Below are 25,997 nucleotides of genomic sequence, written 5' to 3'. Positions count from 1 at the left end.
CAACAGACATGAAAACAGTTGATAACTTTTTCTTCAAACTCAGCAGGAAAGTTTGATGAGTAACTGGAGGATCAGTAGACAACCCAGTTGTAAAAGCTGGCTCTGGAGTATATAAGGTCATAGCTGAATAATGGAATTGCTTGTACTCACTTTGGCAACACTTAGCTCTTCATGCCAGAATATATTTTAATAAGGAATGTGACAGAGTGTACAACTCAAAATGAAGCATCAGTGGAAGAAACTGCAGTACATTGAGCAAAGTCTGAACAAGGCAGGATTGATCAAATAGCATTCATCCAAGGGTTGTAAGAGGAACTGGGGGATAAAGGAGCTAATGACTGTAGTGTGTTGCTTGTGGCTAGCATCATCTTTCTGCTACAGGTAAGGAGAGTAGCTAGCATGATACCAGCATTTTAAAAAGGCAGCGGAGGGATTTGAGGAACTTCACATCAGTGAGCTTTGTGACCATGCAACCTGAATTATGGAAATTATAATGGAGACCAGAATTGGTTTCATTGTTCCCTCTGTAAAGTCATTTGGCTTTGGGAGAGGCTAAATTACCTCTGAATAAAATAGAAAATTTTATAAGAAACAATTGGCAAGAGATAGAAAGAGGGGGCAAAAAGAGTTTGTTTTGTTAATAGAGGTAACCAATTGAATTGCACAAGGATGTGTTAACACTGGTGCACTGTTATAAGAAAAAAGGTATGACAGCCAGGTGACAAAGTTTGTAGATGTTAAACGTTACTTGGGTTAGTATAATGACTAGCTATTTAAAGAAAATTGTAAATGCTCAGGTTTTGAGTTATGTGGGTTGAAATCATACATTAAATTCTGTGTAGGTAAATGTCAAGTAATCTAAGCGAATGAGAAGTAAAAAAAGAGCATTTTTGTAGGTAACGATTGACTCTGAAGTGGTTCTTAACCAATCATGAGTGAAAGATGGAATTATCTAGTACATAAAGATCAATGCAGTTCTCCTTAGCAGTGAAAACAGCAAATCCAGTGTCAAGATTTCCTAGGAAAGGAACAAAAAACAGAAACAACATTCTGCTTCTATAGAAATTCATGGGATGTACCCATCTTGAATATTCCTCATAGTGTGTGTATCCTCATCTCAAAAGGGGTACAGTAGACTAGAAGAGGTTCAAAGAGAAGCATCAAGAGGGATTTAAAGGCATGAAACAGCTTTCATGTGAGGAAAAATTAAGCTGACTCAGTTTTTTTCTTTTTCTGCCTGGGAAAGGAAGACCATGAAAGAACACAACAGGAGTCTATGCAGTCATGAGGGAATAGGGAAGGGTTGCTTACTACTGTCATCCAGAGTACATGGACTGAAGAAGTAGAGTAGTAAGAGCAAAAGGTGCCCGATTGAATCGGAATCAACAAAAGGAGATACTAATGTAATTAAGCTGAGGTACTTTCTCCTGCAAGATGCTGTTGATTCTATTAAGCAGGCTTGATTAAAAAGCAAGCAGGGAGAAGAAAAAGGTAGGAAAAGCTGTTAAACACAAAAATATGTGTTTAACATAATCACCGATGGCTCAGGAAGCCTGCAGTAGATGCAAGTAGTTGGAAGCAGAGATTGAATATGCAATAAATATTTCCATGTGCATTGTTTATACTTTCTCCTAGACATATGTTTTTGGTTGTGATTTTCTTACTCTTTTCTATCAGAGTATGTGAGTTTCGTTCATTATTTCTAAATGCATTTTCAACAATGTAAAGAAAAATTCAGTAAGAAGAAACTAATTTAAATTATACTGAAATCAAAGCAGCTGTGTACTTTGTCATACAGAATTTGTATGAGACAGCTCTTAGTTGCAGTAATTAGGGCCCGGGGGGAACAATACCTTGCTTTATTGAGTGCTCTCTCCAGGCTCTGGAACACCTTCACTTAAGAATACCCCATGCCGTTATATTATATTATATTATATGAAAATCTCCATAGTGGTGGATACTGTAGTAGAGAGATCTGAGATTTTATGTAGTATGACAGAAAGTTCAGGTTTTTACTTACTTGATGCTATCACTGAAACTTCAATCTGCATCGTATGTCAGTTCAGGTCAGCATCAGATGTTGAATTGAAAATCCAGCATATTATATTGAAATTGTTCTTGGGACAGTTCAGAACTGTTGCTTTTACATGGAAAAATTCCATATATGTTTGGTTATTAGTCATGTAAGTAATACATTTTAGGACCCTTTCTGCATGTGGCATATAGTTCGTATCAGAGAAACTACCCTTAAATTTATGGGTATCATTAAAACAGTTGAAAACAGTTATTACACTACCTCAGGTCATAATTTTTAATAGCTTGCTAACTTACTGCATTAATAAGATGTTGGCAGATACTTTTATTTATTTAGGGAAATAATAATCACTACTGCATTGATGAACTTACTGATCGAACGGTAGTTAAACACTGACATCAGTAAAATAAATACTGTGGAAAATACATGCATCTGGTTTACTCCTCTAGTTTGTGTTGACTAATAACTCAGCTTGAAATCAAGACTTATCTTAACTTGTTCTCATTTCAGCTTTGGATAGATCACAGTCCAAGAGAGATGGAGGTTTTAAAAGTAATTGGAGCTTTGATCATGCAGAAGAAAGTGAAGGAGATGCAGAGAAAGAGTAAGGATACTTTTATCTAGGCTATTGAAAGTATAAATGTCTATTTATAATTAAATACTTCTTTTTTGTAATTTATGAATAAGAAACAGTATATAATATCTTAAACTTTCAGTGATTGAGAAAAATTATTTCAAATAAGTTATTATTTTAAATAGTGTTGCCATATAGGAATTCATTACAATGTAAGTTTTATTGTGAACAGGGGGCTTACAACACAGGGCACAGTACATTTCACAAGAGCTATAGTTGTCCTTGGAGCTTCTGTGTAAGTCTAAGGAACACAGACAAGAAGTATGTGAACATGCAGAATAGGTTGATAGGTAGGGTGTCCAAGCAGCTTCAGCTTTTCCTTTAATGGTAATGCTACTCAATACTTGACAGGTATGGTTAAATACTTCAGTAGCTTTAGGCCTCCGTCAAGTTAAACTGATCTTAAAGATCGTAGGTTTTTCTTTCTTTGTGTTTATTTCACTGAATAGAGTTAAAGCTCTTTTTTTCCCTTAAAATGTATTCCTTTACTTGGTATGTTTGGATTTTGGCTAAAACTTAAATCCCATGTGTATAGTTTGACTGCATACTTTGTCCTTGTGACATTTTATTGTTACTAATATGTTTTCTCAATATTAACGTACTCACTTCCAAAATGACTAATGAATTGTTAAAAGAACAACAAGTGTCACGCACAAAGAATTCATGTCAGTTTATTTGTTGTTCTTAGATATTTGGAGAGTGGGACCTGCAAATTTAAAAACTATGCTGTGGTTCTCTATTAAGAAGACACTGAATCCTGTGATTAAGTACAAAAATAATTCATATATGAATTTGTATCATCTAATATTCTGCCAAATAGTATGCATTGGAAGGGAGTTAGGGAGTAGACACATAACCACGTAGGCTGCAGCATCAGGCTATGCTGTAATCTTAATAAAGCATTAAGAAATGTGAAGTTTCAGTAATTAAAAAATGAGTTCAGGAGTTCATTAAAGTATGAGGTAAGCACTAAGAGCTCTTGTCAAAACAGAACTGTATCACAAGTTAGAAGCACTTTTTAAAGGGTTCACAAACTGAGAGTATTTTAGTTTTATAAAATTAAGCTCATGTTGTTCCCTAGCAACTTTACATCCATTTGTAGTGCACACAAATATGTTTTCAGTATGAGGGCAGTACATGCCATACAGTTAGTATTTCTGTTTTACTCACCTTCAGAAATAAGTCACATTTGAAAGCGTAGCAGCTATTTTTTCTTCTAGTAATTTACTGCTGTTTTCCATCTGTCTCCAGCTGATGTTGACTTAAGAATACGGAATGAAAAATGTGTAGAGTAATGATGCTAAAAAAAAAGTTAGAAAAATTATTATGAAACATATGCTTTATGTAATTGTATCTGATTTTAAGATTGTATGTCTGGGTGGTTTTTCATTCCTTTCAAATATTCTCTATGATAAGCAGTTTTCCCATAGCCAGAATTGAATTTTTATTGCCTACTTAGATAATTTTTCATTTGCTTTTCTATCTGTGAATTATGCAGAATCTCATCTGGAAGTGTAGATAAAAGAGTAGTTCAAAATTGATTTAAACCGGAGATCTTGTCTTCTTTACTTACCCATTCTCTGATACCATTTGAGGCAATTTCTTTTTCCCTCCAAAAAGCTACATGTTTTAAGTTGCCCACATATTTACTTCTGGTAACACCTGGGTTTGTTTGTCTTAAAGACATGGCATGCTTTGAGCATTTTGAAATAATTTGTGTTTTTTGCTTTTCTGATGCATTTTTATTGCATGTAACAAAACGTTGACAGAAGGGAATCTTTAGAAAACAAGTAACAGTAAATTTTCCTCTCTTTTTTTGTTTCCTTTACTCTTAGTAGAACATTTCAAAGATTAGCAGCTTTAATTCATATAATTGTTCCAGCATAAAGCTTAGTGTCCCTCCCAGTATTTTGAGTATGTTTTGCAGTAAGTAAGTATTCGCTGTAGTGTGTTGATGCTGACCACAACGTTTGACTCTTACATGATTTCTTTGTGGAGAGAGCTGTGAGTCTGAAGCAAGCGGCTGGATGCATCTCATGCTTGTTGTGGAGGTACTGGTGTTAAAATGCCTGACTTTATCACAGCTTTTTGCCCTTCTCATGGCAGACACACAGTAAGTTTGTTTTGAGCTAGCCTAGGCATAACACCCCAACGCTTAAAGGATTGGCTGTATTCTTGTGTTACCCCATGAGACCTGTACTAATGATGTTGGTCAGCACTGAATGTCTGCTTGGATTATCTTTTCTTCAGTGAGATGAACACAAAGTATGTCGTTAATGTGCTCCTACCACAGCCATCTTTAGAGTAGGTAGATTATTTTAAAAGAAGGGTGTCATTTAACTTACTTGGGAAGTAGATGAGGTGAGTCAAAATGGTTAAGGTAAGTAATGAACACAAAAAGACAAAAAAATATTTGTAAACTGAAGAAGGTTTTGGAAAAATTAATGATCACCCAACACTATATGATGCTAGAGTTGATACTCAGCATGGAACTAGAGTTATGGAAATTAAGAATGGTAGTTAACAAGTATCTTATCCCAAAGTAAACACCTACAGATAATATTCAGTCCACTTGAAAGAGTAAAAGTAACATTTCTGATGTTCTAGAAGATTTGATCTACTCAGGATGGTAGCAAGTGGCGTGAGACTTTCCTTGCTTTGTAATTGGAGATCCCATAGGAGATCTACCTTTATGTAGAACAATAGAAAAAAATACAGTGGTCATTTGAGCACACTGAAACCTGTGTAGTCCACCACAGAACAAATGGTGGAAATTAAGCTGGTCTTGTGTAGCAGAAAATATGAAAGGATGGCAGACTTAAGCAAACATGGCCGAAGTCATATATTCAAGAGATTAATGAAATTAACATGTTATAAGATGCTTTCTGGTGTTACAGATTATTCTCTTGAAGTGTCTTGGAAAATTTATATTTACTTCCTTTGTAATATCTGTGTAAATGTTTTTGAAATATTTCAGTATGCTCCACTGTGGTTTTGTAAATGGATGGGCCCAGTTTTCTCTTGGCTGTCATATTGTTTTCTTAATAGTCTTAGATTTCTGCCTTCCACTGAGATTTGTTCAATAGTAGCCTTATCAAAAACAATGAATACAAATAAATGGGTCTAATTTATTTGCACGATGGTGTCCTTACTTAACTACCATTTTCTTTCAAAAAGCTTTATTTTTTGCCCCTTCCATTTAGGGGAATAAACCTCTTTTTTCCTTGTATTGACAAATGGAACAGCATTGTACAGTGTTATATATTTATGTTGAGCTTTTTTCCACTGCTTATAAAATTTATATTACTTTGTCAAAAAATCATCCCATAGTTATATATATGTTTTATATGTCTTTTGTGACCCTTTTAGTAGTGCACTGTAGCCTTTAAATTGATGAGAAGTTTTTAAATTAAGGCTATTTTTAATGGAATGGCATTGTGAATGAGTTAAATAATACTACTACTTCTCTTGTGCCTCTAATAATAGATGTGTTGCCTGCCACCATGTAATTTAAAACAAAGAATGTAGACAGTGTGCTTTGAGGGCAAATACCCTCACATAAACCCACCGGTTTTATGCATAATAGTTTTCAGAAAGAATTTTCAATTATGTTTGAAATGTGACTGGATCAGTTGGTAGTTGATAGAAATGTGTTTGCAGCTTATTAGAGTGTAACCTCAGTGGTCAACAGAGGTTTAAAGTTTGGGTTGCTTGTAGATAGTAGTGAAAACATAGCCTGTTAATCTGAGCTGTCTAACTAACTATTGCATAGTTCTTAATGTTTTAAAACATGAAACAAATGGCAGGTGATTAGAGGTAGGTAAACAGAAATTTTTGTTTTCTTGTTCAGTGCCTAAATTTGAATGTGTAGTTATGAACTCCCCTTTGGAAAGAACTCTGTTTAGGTAAATTACTTCTATTTTTTCCCCCCTTAATTTTAGTGAAGACTTAACATTCATTTGTTATAAAATTTTAAGGAATGTATTAAAAAGTTAGCAATTATTGTTCCAATGTGAAAATAACCAGGAACCCCATTGGTTCCCTGGTTAAAAGTGACACGAGTGTGGAGGCATCCTCCCAGCAAGGCAGCTGAGGTTTCATTTCAGGGATGTTAAAAATGTTACTGACTGGTATGTTGGGGGTGTGGTATAGTGTTTGTTTTGGGTTGGTTTGGGTTTTTTCCTGCCTGTATAAATTGCAGCTTTGAAGCAGGCAGCTGGTGGAAGCATGTAATACATGAGCAAATAGACATTGCTCGGTTGCTATGTATTCTGCTCTCTGAAAAAACAGCCTTTCTGGTTCTGATGCATATACTTCACATTCCTTAAGATCTAAAATATCGGTTCATTTAAAACTTCCAATTTGCTAATATTTCTCTAGTCATGTTGCATGATAAGAGTTATTCTTGTTCATTTTGATTTAAGCATTGGCTCAGTGTTTTGGTCGTTTGCAGTGTATTACCTTCTCTTACCTCCCCCCTCAAATGTCCTTTGTTAAAACGGTTGCAGTATTGCAGCATGTTGAAATCCTAAAAGTATTGCCACAGTACAAAGGTGTTTTGAAAACAATCATCATTTTTGTATGAACTGAAGCTAAAGAACGAAAACGTTACTAGAGGTGAAATGATCTGACTAGGCCAGCACAGTAGGCAAATGCCAGAGCTGCAGGAATTGTAGGTTGCTGTTCATGTCTGTGCTGCAGGGTTTTGTTTATTTTTTAGGATGTGGAAAATTTCTGAAATTGTTAAACTCTGTCTACTGATGAATATTTGAGAAGGCTCAGTGACCCTCCCTTGAAAGGATAATTTTTTCTGAAAGAGAATTTAAAAAAATGTTGCAGGATTTAAAAATTTTGATATCCATGTGTAGTCTGTACAGAAGTACAACTCTTTTGCCTTTGTTTGAAATTAGTGATGAGTTTACTACACTGTTTGTTTTACCATTGAGAACCTAGAATTGTGGTGGTCTGTAAATGAAAGTAAAATACAACAGTGCCACTGGCTATGTGTTCACATTTACATGATTCCTCCCATTTCAAAATCAACTGTGTGCACAATCTTGAGTCTGTAGATCTCACCCAATGTTTTTATTTTATTTTTATTTGCTCTAGGGATATCTGTATTGCTTAATAGGGAAGAATAAATTGTAATGTGAAGGGAAATCTTGTGCATGGAAAAAATTGTTAGGAACCTGAGGGAGGGGGCACTGAGTGACTATATATGAAGAGCTAAAGTCACTGTATGTATTGCAGCCAGCATGTCATACTGACACAGCTGAGAAATGTTTGTTTCTCTTGTGTAGATCTTGCCTTTAAACACCTGGCATAACAGCTTTTCTTTTAAGTAATTTCTGCCTGAATGATCTTCATTAAAACTTTTCAAACCATGCAATTGCAAGTTGACTAAAATTGTATTGTTTTGTTGTAGCCAACATAGGAGTAGTCTTATGAGGATTGATGAGAAGGGATTATCTGCAGGTTTCTTCTCCTGGGAAAAAGAATGTGTTAGCCTAATCTAGCTGCTGTCAGTATGTAATGTGTGATTGGTGTTTCAATTTAAATACTTAAGATTATTTGAGGATAATTGCCTATTACTGAAAAGAATGTTTTTAGAGTATCATGGAGTGGCTTTCTTTTTTTTAATCTTCCTCATTCCAGTGGTTGGGGATTACAGACATTGAAAGTACTAAAGAAACACATTTTAATAAGCAGTAGAATCAAACTGAATATGTTATTTTTAGGAAGACATACTTTGTAGTAATTGCTGTGGTGTAGTTACATTAAGTTCTCCTAAGGTACTATGAAGTTTGCAGTTTTAAACTACATACTTGAACACTGATAGGCATAAACAAACTAAGATCATGTTTTAAAGGTTAATGAAGTTTTGGACTGAATTTATGCAGAGAGTATAGAATCTTTATAGTGTCATTAATATTGTTGTAACCATATTGAAGGTTCAGTAGCATTGTCTATTTTGAATTAATCATTTTAGCTTTGCTTTTTGCAAAATAATTTGATGTACGCTCCAAGTTCAGGTTCACATAATGTGTTTGATCACTGTGTTGCTCATTTCATGTTCATGTTGTTCTGTGCATATTTATACAATGTGTATATGATGCATTTAAATGTAGAGAGGGAAGGGGAAAAAAAACCCTTTTGAGTTTAAAATGTTTTGTGGGTGCTCTGGTGGATTACAATGTATGTGCTTTTCTCTCCCACACCTGTCTAGCGAGGCAAATCTGCTCAGTTTAGATGACAGTGATGGGCCTTTCAGTCCCAATGAAGAAAAAAAGGTAAATAATCTGTTTATCTCATGGTAAAAATGTATCTTTAAAGCTTTTTAGGTTCTTAAACCGTATTGCGTAGCCATAGAAATTAAAGTTTTTGTGGTGTTTTAGGAACATACACTCAAGCTGTCTATCTACCTACCCTTAAAGTTTTTGTTCCTCTCTTGATTTGCATAGTATTCTGAAAATATGAGCATGAGTAACTAATTTTGGGTTTAGACAATTATCATAAATACTGTACCAAATATCAAATATATTGATATTTTGTTTTGTTTTGTGTTTTGTTTAGTAAGGAATCCAGTTGAGTAAGGGTGTAGACACTGTATTTTCCATGAAATTTGGTATAAAAGCAGTTCAAAAATGAAGCCAAAGTAATATTTATATTAATATTTTGCATAAATTTTCTCCTTCTAACTTTTACACAATTATATGATTGTTTTAATATGTATTAATTCTGTTGTGACAGTCAGTTCGTTGTCGACCTGGAACTATCGGCACCAGCAGCGATGCCATAAAAGCATATGCAAGGCGAGGCAAAGCTGGAAGCTTCAAACTTTTTAAAGGGAATGCAATCGGCCTCAACATGATGGGAAATAGCAAGAAACTGAGGTAATACATTTAATTTATGTTTCCTTGCCTACTTGATCATTGATACAAATCAACCTTCTAGTGCATTTACATTGTCTGCTGTTCATTTTAAGAAGCTATGCTGTACTGTGCTTCTGAGTGAAGATGGACAACTAGATTGTTAAGGTCTTTCCTCTTGCAAAATGTTTAACACCACATAAGTGAAGTACCAGAAGACTGTTAAAATGGATTTAGAGCATTCACTAGCATATTTGTTAGTACCTTACCCATGTTGCCTGCATGTGTTCTTGTGTCCTCTATGCAGTGGTAGCAGGTAGGAAAATATTTTTTTACATCCCCATCTAGATTTGCTTCTTTCCGTGACTTTGAATTGCCAAAGTTAAGTCAGGATGCATTTTCTGTTTTTCTTACTGCAAGATATAATTTGATTTTGGATCTACAGACTTTTTTTTAAAGAATTCAGCAAATAGCCATACTTGTATAGGATAGCTTGAGATTGTCACTTGTATTTAGAGCTGACAGGAAGTGTCTTCAAGCATTCAGTGTTGTACTTGCTTGTTACTACTGTCCCTAGCTTGTAAGAGACTGATTATTTAGTATATAATAAAAAGTGGTATATTCACCTAACTTTCTCACGGAGTGTTTCATCTTGCTAAAGCGCACTCAGTTTGGTAACCTTTGCAGGAAGGAAAAGTTCATAATACACCCAGCTATAGATGGGCTAGTTATCAAATATGCAGTGTGTATGTAGCTGCATGAGGGATGTCCTTGTCTTTATCTGTGATGGGTTATCACCATCTGGATACTAAACTCCAGATAAGCTACTTCCCTTCTCCTTGTCCCCTCCAGTAAGAGAGGGACAAAGGCAGAGAATATGGGTTGAGATAACCATTTACTGAAAGCAAACAGCAGTGGAGTAAGAAATGCACAGTGACAGCAGCAGCATTAATAACAAAAGCATAAAAAAATAAAGGAAGGTGCTTTATCCACACAAAAGGTATTTGCCACTTTGACTTAGTTCCATGTGGCTGCTGGGAGAAAGACAAGATGGTGGACACTCCCTGCAGCTGGCTCTCCCTGTCCTCAAGCCTGAGACAATGGAAAAATAATGACAGGAAATGGAAAACAATGCCAGACAAAACCCTGGAAACGAGATCATCTGTGTTGTGCTGCACTGCTGCCCCACTGCACCAGGCTTGGTTCAGGCTCAGTTCCACTGCTGCTTTGGACCACTCCACTGGGCTCAGTTCTGCATGGCTCTGACACTTCTTCAGAGCCACATCCCAGAGCCGTGTTCACTGCTCTTCAGAACCACATCCTGGAGTCACATCTCGGAGGAATGGGAAGGTGGCGAGTGGCAGCAGCAGAGGATGGGGTCTGCAAGGCTGATTCCAGCAACTCAGCCTTGATGAAGAAAGGAATGGCACACTTCTGGGGATATGGTCCTTATTCTTCCCCCTGACACCACAACTCCCAGCAGTAATTTGAGAGGTATAGAATAGCAACATAGCCATGCCCACAGAGGTCCAAGCTCCGGCCCCTCTGCAATCAGGACATGGTTCTTGTATGCTGTAAGCACTGTTGGTTAGTGGGACCATCTTATCATAGTCACTTGAGAAAATAAATCCTTGAAGTTCTGTGTTCTTTCCTGCTGTTCTGGTCTTTAAGACTCATGTCTTGAGATAAACTACTGGACTATTATGTGGAACTTTAAAAAGTTTTTTTAAAAATAAAATTTTTTAATGACAGGGCTTTTTTTGTTATAGGTTATTTTTACATTTACACAAATTCGCATGGTACTTCATTGTCCTTGGTTTATCTATGCAAATAGTGTTTTGTCTTTAGATTTTTTTTTTGTATACACAACATATTTATAAGATTATATCCATATTTCTGTCTTGCACATCTTCAAATTCACCAGTTCTTACAGAATCATCCTGGTCATTTCCATTCTTTAGGATTCTGTTCTTGAACATAGACATAAAGGTAAAAGTAACTATTGCAAATCTGTCAGGGCTCCTTTGCTTTGTGTTACTATTGAAGGAACCTGTGCATCTATGTTATACTTGTTCTTTGTTTTGAGGATACCTTTAAAATAAGATTCCTCTAATTCTCTGGTAACTGGAATTTTCCTTTGGGTGGCTGTGAAATTTGTAGAAAAATCCAACCTTACCATGTAATTTTTTTTACTTTTCTGTTAAAGCAGTCATACTTGACTGTACATGTATGTTTATACATATTACTTGACTGTACATGTGTGTTTATACATATTACACATGTATGCTTTTATTAAGTTCCAGAAGGGTATGCAGGTTTTGTTTTAAGGTAAATAGTTACTGAGGATTTTTTAGATGGTCTAAGCATGTAGTTCGGACATTCTGTTACCTGGATTGGAACTGCCTTCTCTTGACAAATAACACAATATAAACCTAAGGCATAGTAGAGTTTATAAAATTCAACTAAAAGAGTAAAATCTGTTGCATGTAAATGGGCACCCACCTTTTGTCTAGTACTGAGCTGCATACTGAATTTAAATGAAAAATATAAGCATCCACCCTCTTCTTAATAAACTGTCATTAATGAAAGACTTTATTTGTGAATAATGAATGTATATAGGACGGTGTGACTGCTTCTCAGATTTTGGTCACTGCTTTTTCTGGTTATGCTACAAGTGGTTATCTTGATTTAATTACTCCATTGGGATATTGTTGTACCTTTCATAACATGTATCAGTAAAGGTTTGTGATCTGGTCACTTTAGTGATGATTGCTGGCATGTTCACTTTGTTATGCAGAATGGGAGGTGCTTGATAGTTACTCTTTCAATATTTAGACTCTTCAACTAGAGAAGATTCTGAAAGTTGATCATGCACTTAAGATGCTAGATTAAATACAAGGAGATCAGATGCTTGATATTCTTCATCTGTTCATGGTGATTTTTATCACAGTGTTGGAGTCTTTTTTCTCATCTTATCTACAGAATAGGGATTAAAAATTTCAAATCAATGGGGCTTGACTCAAATGAGTATTATTGTAGTACTGTAGTCCCTAAAATTCAGAGAATAAGAGATGGGAAGAAGGGATATGCAAGGACAATGAGAAGAAATTTTCACTGAACTTGTTAGAGAAATTTAAACCAACCAAAAAGTCACGATCTGTTACCTGGTTAAGCAAATCCAGTATCAAACTCTTAACCTGATTCCTTTTGGTTGTATTTTTTTAACCATGAGGTCTTAACTTTAAATAGCTTTAGCTTTTCTGGCTTTAAATGACTTGTATTAAAGTCCTTTTAGATTTTCTTTGATAATGTTTTGTTTAAAAAGTTATTTGATGAACAGCAGAATTAATGTAATCTATAGTTACGTTGTGTGTTCTTGTAATGTTCTTACTTTACTTCTAGGTCCATCCATTTGCCCAGTGTGAGACTTTTTGTTTTGCCTCTTGATTATGTGGTGTTAAGAATTTCCTGGGATCAGCTGATAGCATGTGAAAGTAAAACCTTGCTTTCATCAGAGCCTAGGCTTCAAATCATTCTGCGGTTTCTGAGCTAACATTAATGAAACATTTATTGTTAATAAAGTGTAAGTTCTTTTTAGAACGTTTATTGTTTCAAGGAACTTTCTGACCATTACATCACCCTGCTTTTAGTGTGTTATCCTAATTTTCAAGAAATTGTGCTGAGACTTGCGAAGTCAGATTTCAGTTCTGATGTGCCTGTTTTGCAGCTCAGGAGGACTTTATGATTGTATTTTCTGGTGTTTCTGTCTGTGTAGGGTATGATCTGTTCAGAGAACAAGATTATAGAGCAGATTGTGTTTTACAGCTGTCCTGGTTGGAAGCATGTCTGACACCATATGAACCATTTAAGTGTGCCATCTAGAACAGTCTGCTTTGACTCAGATCTGATCCCTGAGCAGTCTGCAATACTCTATTCCAGCACCTACTGGAGTTTTCATACATGAGTGTGAGGCAAAAAGCAAAAGTGCTGCTTAACAGTTTTTTTCTGCTATGGGGGCACAAGACAGAGTTTCACAATCATGATAGTTTGGCGATGTTCAGATCCAGCAGATACAATGGTAAAACAGGAGATATATAGACTTGCTTGCTTGTTTAAAGTCCTTAGGTCTGAAGCATTAGAGAAAGCATTCCTGCACTCTGCTTCTGGTTTTTTTTTTCCTAGTATCTTTTCCGAATACATTAAACAGGAAGCCAAAGAGCATTTGAGACATTCTAAAGTATTTAGGGCAAGTAGTTGTCAGCTTTTCATTTCTGAGGTGGCAAATTAGACAAAGGTAGATTGGATGATGACTGACCAGCTGGAGTTGCATAGTCTTAGAAGCACGCGAGATGAGTGTGTTTACTTTCAGGAGGTTGGTGTTTGCATGGATACTATTAATTTTCAGAAAGTTGAACTATTAACAGGTGGTTTATGATGTTTTTAAATTCCATGTTCTAGAAGAGAGCATTTAACTATTCGGGTTTTGATAAATCTTTTTCTGTTATATTCATGGTTATGTTAGGGTCAGTCAGAAATGCTCCAAAAGCTTCTAATCCTGACTTATGTAAGGCTTCCAAAAGGGTTTGTAATGCTAAACTGAAAATTAAAAAGCAAACTTAATGGTTTACTCATTTTCTTCTTTTGGGGAATGTAAAGGAGAGTTAGGAGCTGGTTGTCAGCTTTTTTTGAATTTTGGTACTTTAGGTTTCTCTTCATTGCTCATAACAGGACAAATGGCAAGATAATATTTCTGAGAATTATTATTAATAGGAATGCTGTTTCACATATTTTTCTCTAGTGCAACTAAAATTTGCAAACTATTTAAAAAGCACAATTTAAGCACTGTATTTCCGTAATTTGAAACACTTTGTATAATCAACCTGCTGTTTGTTAAAAGTTGTGTATTGTTTGAACATTCCGAGTATGGTATTGTCCTGTCACAGCAGCGTGCAGGATAATTTTTAGAGTTTAATGATCTTTGAAGAAGCGCTACTGTATTATTGATCTACTGTATCTTAACGTCAGCTTTTACTAGAGAGGGTAATGGTAAGAAATCTTTCCATAATTACTGGTTTTACATAATAATGAGATAAAAGTCAAAAAAGCAAGAAATGAAGAAACCAAAGAAATGCTAAAATACATTGGTGAATAAGAGTCCTGTTGACGTATGAGTACCTGAGAATCCTTCCTTTCTTCTTTTGAAAATATGTTGATTTTTTTCAGTTACAAGTCATCTTGCGTCCGTAAATTTGCTGTGCTTATTTTTTTTTTATGAGGGATATTCCTGAATTCAGTCTGTTTACGTTTTTCCCCTTAAGTCATATTCAAGAAGTTCATATTACGCCTTAATAAAATGAGATATGGAAGTATAAAATTAATTATAAATGGTTACAAGTCATTAAAAAACACAGTGTCTTTTTGCAGTACAGGGTTCAGTAAAAAAATCTTTGCCTTTTCTTACAGGAAAAAAACCCTTTTGTATATTCTTGTATGTCTGTTTTATTATAAGGCTGCATGTTTTTATGCCTGTAAAAGGATCCTAACAATGTGTATTATTGGTTCAGAAATGCTTTAATTTTTGGTGTTGTGTGGTTGGCCTTGTAAAATTAGGACACCACATTTTTTACCTAGGACTGTACAGACACACCAGAGTCTTTTCTTAAACATTTTTCTGTATGTTTGCAGTGAAAATGCTCAGAATATATCTGGTCCTGTAACTGTGGTACATGGCAGACGTTTTCACCATGCACATGCACAAACAACCGTAGTCAAAACAGCAGCCCAAAGGTAAGACTAATTACATTTGTTTCTCCGGATGTTTCAAGTGTTAAAAGTCCTCTCTGGTTTTGTATGTAACAGTTTTCCTTATGCTATGAAGCGTTTTAAGAAAATGTAAGTAATCACATGGGTGCATTCTTGATTATGAGCTTTGACCTTAATTACTAAAGTTTCATAAAACTTACAATTTTGGAATTACTATCATATAATACTAGAATTTAGTCATTTTGAAGAACACTGGCATGTAGTAGGAGAGCACCTGCTAGCATAAATATTTTTAGACGATACTTTGAAATAGACAAACATAGTATGCAGTAGAAATTTGCATAACTGACAACATGATCAGCAAGTACTAAGTCACAGCAACTCCAGCTTGTGTAAGATCCATCTAAACATTAAATTATAGATCTGATTATTGTATATGGTCTGTAAATGTAGCATAAAACATATAAATTGGAACATCTAACAGAAGCAAGGTTTTGCATCTATGTGAATAATTTTTAGAAAGGATGACTGGAAACCGGTGAATCTTACTGAAATATGCTGAATTGAACTTCATTGGTTTGAAAACTTAAAGCCCATCAGTCTTCTGTAAATTGCAGGGTAGTTTCTAGGTGTTTTTTACATCCGGTATGATTTACAAACATATGAGATACCAGCTGTTTTAAGGAATTTTCTTTCAAAGTTTATCCATTCAGAACTCTTTTTGTTTATGAACTCCATGGATTTCCACTATCCCACATGAGTGCTTTATCCTGTCTGCATTTTGTATTTTCCTTCTTGTGCTACCTTTTTTCTTCTGTTTTTTAGCATAGATTTTTTTTAGGGTGGTGGAATCATATGTAGGCATTGTCCTTTGTTTTCTTCATTCTACTTCCCTCAGCTGGATTTACTAACTTCAGAAAAACAAAGCCCATATATTAATGTGAATGAATTATGTGATCCAAACATGTATTAGAGTAATCTGACATTGAATAAACAGACTGAAAAAGGAATTTTTTAGTCACAAAATAATAGACTCATAGAACAGTTTGGATTGGAAGGGACTTAAAAGGCCATCTAGTCGAACCCCCTTGCTATAAGCAGGGACATCTTCAACTAGATGGGGTTGCTCAGAGCCCCATCCCACCTGACCTTGAATGTTTGCAGGGATGGGGCCGCTAACACCTCTAGGGTCAGCCTGTTTCAGTGTTTCCCCACCTTGTTGTAAAACACTTCTTTCTTCTATCTAGTCTGAATCTACCCTCTTTTAGTTTTACTACCCCTTGTCCTGTTGCAAAAGGCCCTGCTAAACTGTTTGTCCCCCTCTATCTTTTAGGCCCCCTTCAAGTACTGAAAGGCCACAGTAAGGTCTCCCTGGAGTCTTCACTTCTCCAGGCTGAACAACCCCAACTCTTTCAGCCTTTCCTCATAGGAGAGTTGCTGTCTTATCCTGTCCTTGAGGACTTAGGTTGTTGCCTCTTTTCATTTCAAACAGTACTATAATCTGTAAATGGTATATAGGATGGACATTTCCTTTCCTGTAGTAGTAGCAGATGCAGTAGTAGGTAGCTCTCTTTTCAATTCTTTACATTTCTTTACATTTCTTACCATTAGTACAAGGCTGATGACTAAAAAGGATTGGCAGTTTTTACTGTGAGTTAAGCTGAAGGGTGGGGGGTTATGTTATCACTGTGGTTTAGGCTGAATCAGCTGTGATTTTTCTTGCATGAAATCCTTTTTAGAATATTTTTGTTCAGTGTCTCATTGAGAAAAATGTGGAGCATCTCTAAACATTCATGCCCTTACCTTTCTGGTGGGTTTTGTTTGTGTGTGTGTGTTTGTGCTTGCTTTTGTTTATTTGTGGGGTTTTTTTGGGTAGGAGTTGTTTGTTTGTGGGGGTTTTTGTAATTCTGAGGGATAAAATTCTGATCTGCAGTGCTAATGAAAATAATTTGAAGTAAACAAAATCATGCAAGATTGCTCTGAATGTTGACTTTGGTAATACTTGTGTATTTGATTGAGCTTTGTTGTGAGATGGTTCTTTAAACAGCCAGTCAAAATGGATTTATTTTACTAAGTTGAGTGCCATAGGTTTCTTCAACCTGCTCCAAAGATTCTTAATCTTCAGTGGGTGTTAGATTTGCCTGCTTGCCTTTCGTGCCTGTGGGACTTGCTTCTTTATAAGCCTACAATGTAATGAGAAGAAAAAAAGGTAGTGACTTGGCATGTGTGACGTGCCGGAAGGAAACTAACGCACAACATAGGCAAGCTGAATATTGTGTGAAGTAATTGGGTAGTAGTCATCTTGAGTGTTCTGACTGTGTTTTCTTTTAGGATTGTTATTGTAGTTCATTTACATTAGCAACAGACAATTAACTCTTATGCTAGGAATATTTTTGGAGTTTTAGAGGCAGGAAACAGTCATAAAAATCCTAAGCAGTGCTTTGTTACTGGAGGATATCAGAACCAGCATGATCTAATTGACTGAGGGTGAGCTTTACATAGAAACTTCGCAAATGATGTTTAATTCCAGTAGCTTCTGACTCAACTGACTGCTTTCTAAAAGCTTCTAAATCTGTTTCTGAGTTAGAGGATTGAAAACTAATAAAATGTGGCTTCCTGACAGGCTTTTTTAATAAATAAAAGAAGGGGGATTTCAGGACTACTTGATGTTAAAAAGGTAGGTTTCTGAGTGAGTAGGCAATAGTCAGAAAGAAGCCAACTAAAATAGGACTGTTTAAAACTGACCATAATATGAAATTCCAGACCATATGAAGTGGGTAATATATTTTGGTCATGTATTTTTCCTTGTGTAGGAATTTTTTGATATCCTTTTTTGGCTAGTCTTTAATGACATTAGGCAATAGTTGAGTTTAAAAGTAAATGCTGATGGTGATTCCTCAAAAAGGACTATTTGCAGAAAATGTGAGGGGCAAACCAAGAATGAAATTCTTGGTGTATATATATACAGACAAAAGAGTGGGTAGCATGGAAATTGAGCTCTGAAGTGTTAGGTTTTGTTTTCCTATGCTAATTTACAGGTGACACAAAGTTGTGTTCTGTTAATTTTTTGCATCTGTAGATTGTTCTATGGTGTGATAATCAGTAACAACATGGGGAAAATAATTTTGTCTAACCTAATATATTGTACTTAAATCTATACTAGATTCTTGAAAGAATAACCAAAAATAAAAACATTATTAAAGGAGCTGAGCAGTTTTAGTCTCTGGCACTGACATTACAGATTCTGTTACTTATGCAGGGTTCTTTGGGTGGGGATGGTGTCACGTGGAGCAAACTGATTATGAACTCAGTTACAATCTCTGTCAAGTTGAGTTTGTGTATGATTTGTGTATGTACTGCATTTCTTATCCCCTTCTGCAACTTTTTTGCACATGCATGTTAATTTAAAGTCTGGCTGAGTATAGTTGCATATATATGTGTGTGTATATATATGTATGCATATATATAGTTGCTCTCATATGTAATGTGCAAGTTTCTAGCACAACAAAATTTGGTATTTCAAAATATAATTATGATAAACATTCATTTTTTTTTCAGTGGAATCTGGGGATTATGTTCATGTCTGATACAGCAGATTTTCAGATCTGTTTAAAGTGTTGTAGTTGGTTCAGACTATTTTGCTTCATTTAATGGATGCATAGTTCTGTCTTGCTATTGGCTGACTGTTCTTCAGCACTTGACACTGAAATAGCATGTATGTACTGCATGTTTAACAAATCTTGTGCATGAGCTGCATGAAACGGTAGGGACAGTGATCAATCTAGAATTCTCATCTCTTAATCTTCCTGAGGTATAAAAGTGAGAACTCCTTTAAATGCATTATATTCTTGAGGGATTTTAAAACAAACAAGTAAGGCATTTAATGTAATGACAGTGTATAATATCAGGCATTCTGGAAATTTTCTCCCTGCCTTTAAGTGCCCTTAGCACTGGGTATGTGTTCCCTAACAGGGTGGTGACTCTTCGAAGCACCTGTGAACAGTTAATCCAAGTTACATATTAACTATGCCAAGAATGCAAAGCTACTGCATATGGCTCCATACAGACATGGTTTGGATATGACTGGATTGATAAACTGGGATGTGACCTGCACAAAAGCAGTGTGTGTTTGTAAAGGCTAGCTCCAGCCAGGAGCAATTTCTCCCCACCTTCACACAGCACTGGCTCATTACCTCGTGCCCCAGTTTTAAGTTGCCACAGTCACATTCAGTTTTGAAGTCCATTTACTCTCTTCCCAGAGCACTATGGAGATGGAATGTACTTTCATACTGCACTCTGTAGGATTATCGTGACTACATTCTTACCTGCTTTGCTTCCACTCCTGCTGTTTTCTGAGTGACAAGAGAATTAGTTTGCTCTATTCTTGTGAGTGTTCTGTTTGTGAAAAGGAAAGGAGGATGAGTTTTTATTACTGTGTAATATCATTACTCTGTTTAGTTTGTCTGAAGTAAAACAGGAAACAATTTGAATTTGTTCTTTTTTAGAATACAGTTAATGTAATGCATGTAGGTCGGAAGTTTGTTAGGCTTTTGATGTTTGGGAGGAACAGTCAGATAGATTAAAAGCTTACAGCATTCCATATTACAAATTTTGAAAAGACAGAAGACATGTAGATGCTATTTTCAAGTTGTCTGTGTGGTAAGCTTAGTTAGATTTATTTTTATATCAGTCTTGGTATACAAAGGACCAGAATTGTGAGTATCAGCTACATTCATTTCTATGTTAACTCATGTTAAAGGAGATGCTTGTAAAACTAGTGGCCTTAGTTCCTAGGTTCTTTTGGGAGATTTTTTTGACCTAAACCTCAGAAGAAGGTTCCCATTTATCCTTCTCTAGCCTTTCCATGTGGTTTCTTAAATATTTAAGGACTGATGCTGGAATTTGTTTCTCAATTTAAACAGATTTTTTTTTTTTTTTTTGAATAGTTGGAAACAAATTCTTACATAATTATTTTCTCTTTTCCATGGTGATAAGGGATTGTTTTAATGGTTGGCCTCTGTCTTTGAAGTGTTTTCCAACCTTAATGATTCTGTGATTGGAAATGAGGCTTGATAATCACGTATTAGAATTCTATCTTACTGGCTTTTGCTGTGCAAGAGAATTGAGATGACCAGGTTAAGTTCAGGATTAATCAAATTTTGCACATTGAAAAAGAGTCAAGTCAATGTCGTATTTAGACCACTGACTGTTGCTGTCTGTGAAGTAACATTTGTGCTTTTTTAAATTACTTTGACAAAAAATGTGGTGAAAAAATTATAATGCTTGTTTGAAAATTAGACTGGTGAGTGCAAGAGACAATGAAACAGTTAAAATTTATGTTTAATAACTTTTGCATTTAGTGATGTGCAACACATGTGGGGCTTTACATCTTATGTGTTTTTTTCTTTTTTCATATTTTAAGCAATCTGGACCGAAAGGAAAGGTAAGCTTACTGTTGATCAAATGAGCATGGCAATGAACATTAAGAAAATTAACTGATTGAGTGCTATATTAATGCTAGTTAAAGATTATTCAATCCAGTCAATCATATCTGCTCATATGTGATAGGGGTTGATTGTTTTTAGTTCCGTTTTTATGGTTCGCTTACTCTCTTACTGAAAAAGGACTTTTACGTCCATCTCTAAGTAATGCTGTGTTACTGTGAATTTTGGGTAATTTTCCGCTGGAAATTTATTTATATATCCAATGCAAAATTACATCAACATTCTCTGGATTTTAAGAATTGACTGCTAATTCTTTTTGTAGAGCAGCGAACTTTGCGTAATAGAATGGTTCTGAAGCATCATAGTAAAATGATTCTGAAGCTCTTAGGAGGCTGTTTAACAGCCTTCATTCTATCTTCTCAGCTTGGTTTGAATAGCATTAAAGGTTTTTATTGCATTACTGTGTATATTTTGTTCATGAAGTGCATATGTTAAAGCAGTTAACCGAAAATGTATAGCAAAGCCTGACACACTGGTTTTTCATTGCTCATTTCAGGGTCATTTCTCACTTGTTTTGCCTCTGGTTTACTGCTGGTAATATTTTGTTAGCAGTATGAAATACAATACGTTTATTTTTCTTCATATATAGCTCAAATTTATGTGTTAGTGGAAATGTTCTCTTGATAGTAATGAATAAATTGAGTTTTTGTGAATTTCCTGTCTGTATAGGTGGCTTTTGGCAGTAGGAGCTTGATACCAGGTTGCATTGTTTACGAAGTATATATAATGTGTAACTAATGATGATATAAATAGCACAGTCCTTCGTGAGTTCAGGAGTTTCTAAATTTATTTCAAATTCAGAACTAAAATCAAGCCTTTCTGTTTTACTGTCTTTTGTTACTTCTTAAAAGAGCTATCAAATAGATACTCACCAGCCAGTTAGTGTCACTGTGTGGCATAGAAGAAAAGGTTTGAGTTCCATGCTTTGTGATCTTAATTTTCTCATGGGGACACCTGCTGCTTCTTCATCCAGTACTACTGGATATGTTCCTTTTTCTTTGCCTGCTTTTTGTTGTTGTCCTAGCAGGGGAAGATGATGTGGGCAGGAGCTGCTAAATTTAGCTTTAATCATTACTGTCACGATAAGTGCAGCGGCAGCTCCTGACTTTCTGGGCCAAATGGGGTTACTGACCTGTGTTCTGAAAACCCTATTCCCTGTGCTGCTGCTTCTCTTTTCAGTCTTTGGCTTTTGTACTTTGCTCTTCATCTAACACACGCTGAAGGTAAATCTCACCTCAGCAGCTTTGTGCTTCAATCTTATTGTGTTTTACTCTCTTTTTGTATAATGATGTAGAAACCAACAGTGTACCTGGAGTGGTACATCTCCAAATAGCAGGCAGCCTCTCAAAGAGCCAGGCTGTGCATTAAACACAGCTCTTGTGTAAGCCTGCACCTCAACAAAATTAGGAGTTGGTGCAGCCTTTTTAGTGTGGCTTGTGCCAAATCATAGGTAGCACTGTCTCCCAAATTCTCAGATCCAGGTGTTTATGTTTGTTTTCTGGCATAGCCAGAAATTACGTGCCTGCCCCTTCCCCTCATTCCCCCCACCACTTTTCTGTTTTTTGTTTTCCTAGAGAAGAAATTTTAAGTGAAAATGTCACTTCTGCTGGAGAGTTTCATAAAGGTCTGTCTGCCAGGCCAGTGTGAAGATACTAAGGTCCAATTCCATCAGCAAGAGAATATAGCAGTAATAATGAATGTTTGCTGAAAATACAAAATCAGTGACACTGTTCTTTCTGCGCAAAACACACTTAGTCAAGAATACTTTAGCATTTAGCTGTTAAGATCTGACAAAAGTTCATGATGCTGCCCAGTCCAGACTGCCTCAATGTTTCAGTCCTGTGTGTTGTGGAAAAAGCTTGATCTTTCTTGCTACTGTAATTGATGTTTTGCTGTTTGATGCTTTACTACTTCTTGAGATTGCTTTTTATCAAATACTTGTCTACTTCCCTTGTACTTAAAAGTATTAAAAGTGCTTATAATCTAGGAGATAAACAAGATGCCTAAAATTGTTTCACCTCTGAACATTGTTTTTTTTAACTGTTAGACACGGTATATGGGTAATGTTGCATCTTGATCAGCTCAGCTGTTTGATCCCGCAGTTTTTCCCATTGAAATGGAAGACTTAGTTTTGGGTAGGGTTTAACAGCAAGAAGGCATTTGTTTTGAAGTGCTGTATGTTTTTAAATTTAAGATTTTTTTTCTTTTGCAAATAGTCCTTTTAAAGGTAGGCGTAATGCTTGATTTAAAAAACAACCATGTTTCCTTTCTGTTTCTTCACTCACACGCAATTAAATGGCTCAGCGTACTAAGTATTTTACTGGAGAAGGTGTTACTGGTCTGCAGCTGTTCAGGCAACTAACTAACTAAAACAAACACTGTGCTCAGAGGTGCAACTTTGTTTTCTAGTTGAAATTATGTTCAAAACAAAATTTACTGTTATGAAATACTAGTGAAAGATAATTACGACACGTGAGACAGCAGCTTCTGCATCCTTACTGCAATGTTTTTCAAATCTAAAATGATGTTACAGGTTTTTTACCCTTTAGAATGTCATTAGCATTGGTTTTGATAGTACAGCTTCTCATTACCTAATGATGAGTTCGAGCTCTGCCTTTTATTTCCACTAATTCTGCCTTAAAGTAATTCCATGTGATTTGGATTTTTAAGGAGAATGATCAAAAAAAATACTGTGTTTAATTTATGAATAAATATTCATACTGAATTTCCAATTTTGGTTCAGTTTTTGTGTATGCAGGTATTAAAAAAACTTCTGGGGAGCAGGATTGTTTCAGAAACACATTTGACACAATCAGTAACAAATAAACTACCTAATCTGTCATCTGTGATATGTGTGCCAGCAGTCGTGATTAAGTACCATGACATCTCTACATTCTGTGTAGCCATGCTTGTTTCTCCATCCTTCTTACTGCCAGAATTTTCTTTAAAGCTGCAGCCCATCAACACAGTCAAATGTGTTTGGTATTTGGTAAGAAATACCCCAAAGGGCATTGCAGATTAATCTTGTTCCAAAGATGTTAGTTAATAATATTACCTAGAAATGCAGAAAATCCAAAGGTTTTACAATTTGATGCATTAGGAAATGCTGTGCTGAAAGAAATAAAATCTTATACCTAGAGCTAAAGTCTACTTCAGCCATAGCCAAGTTTTTGTCAGATGGATCCTCAAAATTTAGCTGTTAGTGGAGATGTTACTGCCTACAGCTGTTTGCTTTGCCCCCTTGCTGTTGATTAATGTCCTTGTAATCAGAGGTAGCAGTGTGGGACATGTGTGACCCATTTGCAGCCCAGTGCTTAATTTTCCAATAAAACCAGTTTCTGCTGAATTTGTTGGCAAGGTCTGCTGTTTCAGATGTGTGCCATCCTCTGTTATGACAAGAACAGTAATCTATAGCTGCAAGGCTGAGTAAGCACTGAGAAAGAAAAGTGCTGCAAACAGTAACCCACATGTGCCGAGCTTCAGGAATCTTAATTTGGTATTATCATGATTTGACACACATGTGTAAACTGAAAACATCTTTCAGGAGGCTCAGAGAAATCTTGCTATAATGCCATATATTGCATTAATTTGCACAAAAATATGTGATATCTATATTATGCAAGTTATACCAACAAAAGACTTATTATCCAGTAATTTATCTATATCACAATATTTTAAAAACACATATATAGGAACCATGTCTGCTGTCTTGTTCTTTCTGGTTTTTGGTCACAACAGTTTTTGATATCGGATCTCTTTTCTCTGTTTTGCATCTTCTCTTCCTGTTTTTTAAGTTGTGGAACTTGTGGAATCTACTTTAATATTAAAATAATAGTTGTTTCTATTCTTGGCTTTTTTAAAGTATCTGTCTTGTATTTCATGAATGAGGAGGAGGAGGAGAAGATGCAGGCTATAGTATTTGGAGACTTGGGTCTGAAAGTGACAGACTCCAGAACTGTTCATTATTATAGAGGAGATTTAGATCAGAAACACTTCAAAACATTTACTGTGGCTGTTCCTATCATTCTGGTAATGCTTTTTTATGTGTACAAATAGCATGTAATAGGAGAAGCTACTTATTCATAGCTTTCAGATACATTTCAGGTTTGTTTTGTTCGTATATAATTGTGACTAAATTTTAATGATGTCTGTTGAAAGAACAACCATACGTCTAATTCATTTTCCAGAAAAGAATACCCACCTCAGCTTCAGAAGGTAGAGGCAGACCACATTAGATTACCTCGGTCTCAAGGAGTAGGTAAGTTATCTTTTGAGTTCTCATTTCTTCTAAGCAGAATAATTTTTTTAATACCTAATTTGGGCAGGTGTGTTGCCAAATCTTCTATAACCTTTAGTGTATATACTTACAGCCTTACATCATGTTATTCTAGTTTTGTACAAGTTTGTGCATGAAGGGAGGACTTTGCCCTTCATGACATTTCTGCAGCTAGTTCAGTCATGTAATATTTGTAAATTAGGCTTCAGTTATTTTAAAAACCACATATATAGGGAAAATCTAGAACCATAAAATTGGAGATGGAGCTGATCTCTGGAGTTAACTAGTTTGAGCCCAAACCTCCAGCTTGTTTGTGAATTATTGACGAGGAACTTCTGTAACAGTGTTGGTACAACAAAAATGCGATGTAGTAACCAGCACTTGGTATGAAGTGTATTCATACACTGAGGGAGTTAATAAAAAGAGCCCACGTCAGCGCTGTATGCTGATGGAGGTGCAGTAGAAAAAACACAGTTTGGTTTGAGGTGTGGAAATTATGAAATTGGAAAAGAAAATACTCTGTGTTTTGTTAAGCTTTGTTAGTATAGATACAGTCTGTAAACCTGTATTTAGCTGTGAAGTCACCTGTACTGGCAAAGTGGTTCTGCTGTGCTATTTTAGGTTAATGTTAAGTAGATTTTCAGCAGTACTGCACTAAAGTAAAGTAAACTCAGAAAAAAACCCCACCTATTAGTAATTATTTTTTGAAAATGAGCCAGTCTTTAGTTTTGAGATGTCTTCTCAGAGTGGGATGTTTATCTGTATGTATATTGAAAAAGTGTTCATATCTATTAAAAAAAATACAGTCTTAAAAAAACTTCCAATATGGAGACTGCAATTAAAGGGCTATAAAAAGCACTTTAACATGAAACCAATTAAGGCACTCTTGTACAGCACGTTCCACTTCCTAAAATGC

General features: G+C 35.6%; 1 protein-coding gene across 4 annotated transcripts in view; it reads left to right on the top strand.

The window, feature by feature from the left end:
• Positions 1 to 25,997, top strand: part of SENP6 (SUMO specific peptidase 6) — a 70,940-nt gene that overhangs the window by 14,377 nt on the left and 30,566 nt on the right. The window contains exons 2-7 of one of the 4 annotated variants that reach the window (XM_082276842.1): positions 2,546 to 2,639; positions 8,896 to 8,959; positions 9,420 to 9,562; positions 15,224 to 15,325; positions 20,724 to 20,744; positions 24,993 to 25,063. In XM_082276842.1, the coding sequence (XP_082132968.1) occupies positions 2,546 to 2,639; positions 8,896 to 8,959; positions 9,420 to 9,562; positions 15,224 to 15,325; positions 20,724 to 20,744; positions 24,993 to 25,063 (495 nt within the window). The remainder of the gene's footprint in view (positions 1 to 2,545; positions 2,640 to 8,895; positions 8,960 to 9,419; positions 9,563 to 15,223; positions 15,326 to 20,723; positions 20,745 to 24,992; positions 25,064 to 25,997) is intronic. The other 3 variants (XM_082276844.1, XM_082276843.1, XM_082276845.1) reach the window with 3 other exon arrangements.

Source organism: Coloeus monedula (assembly GCF_965178545.1).
Source record: "Coloeus monedula genome assembly, chromosome: 2".
Classification (NCBI taxonomy): domain Eukaryota; kingdom Metazoa; phylum Chordata; class Aves; order Passeriformes; family Corvidae; genus Coloeus; species Coloeus monedula.
Note: the sequence above shows the minus strand (reverse complement) of the source record. Positions and strands in the feature narration are given on the sequence as shown.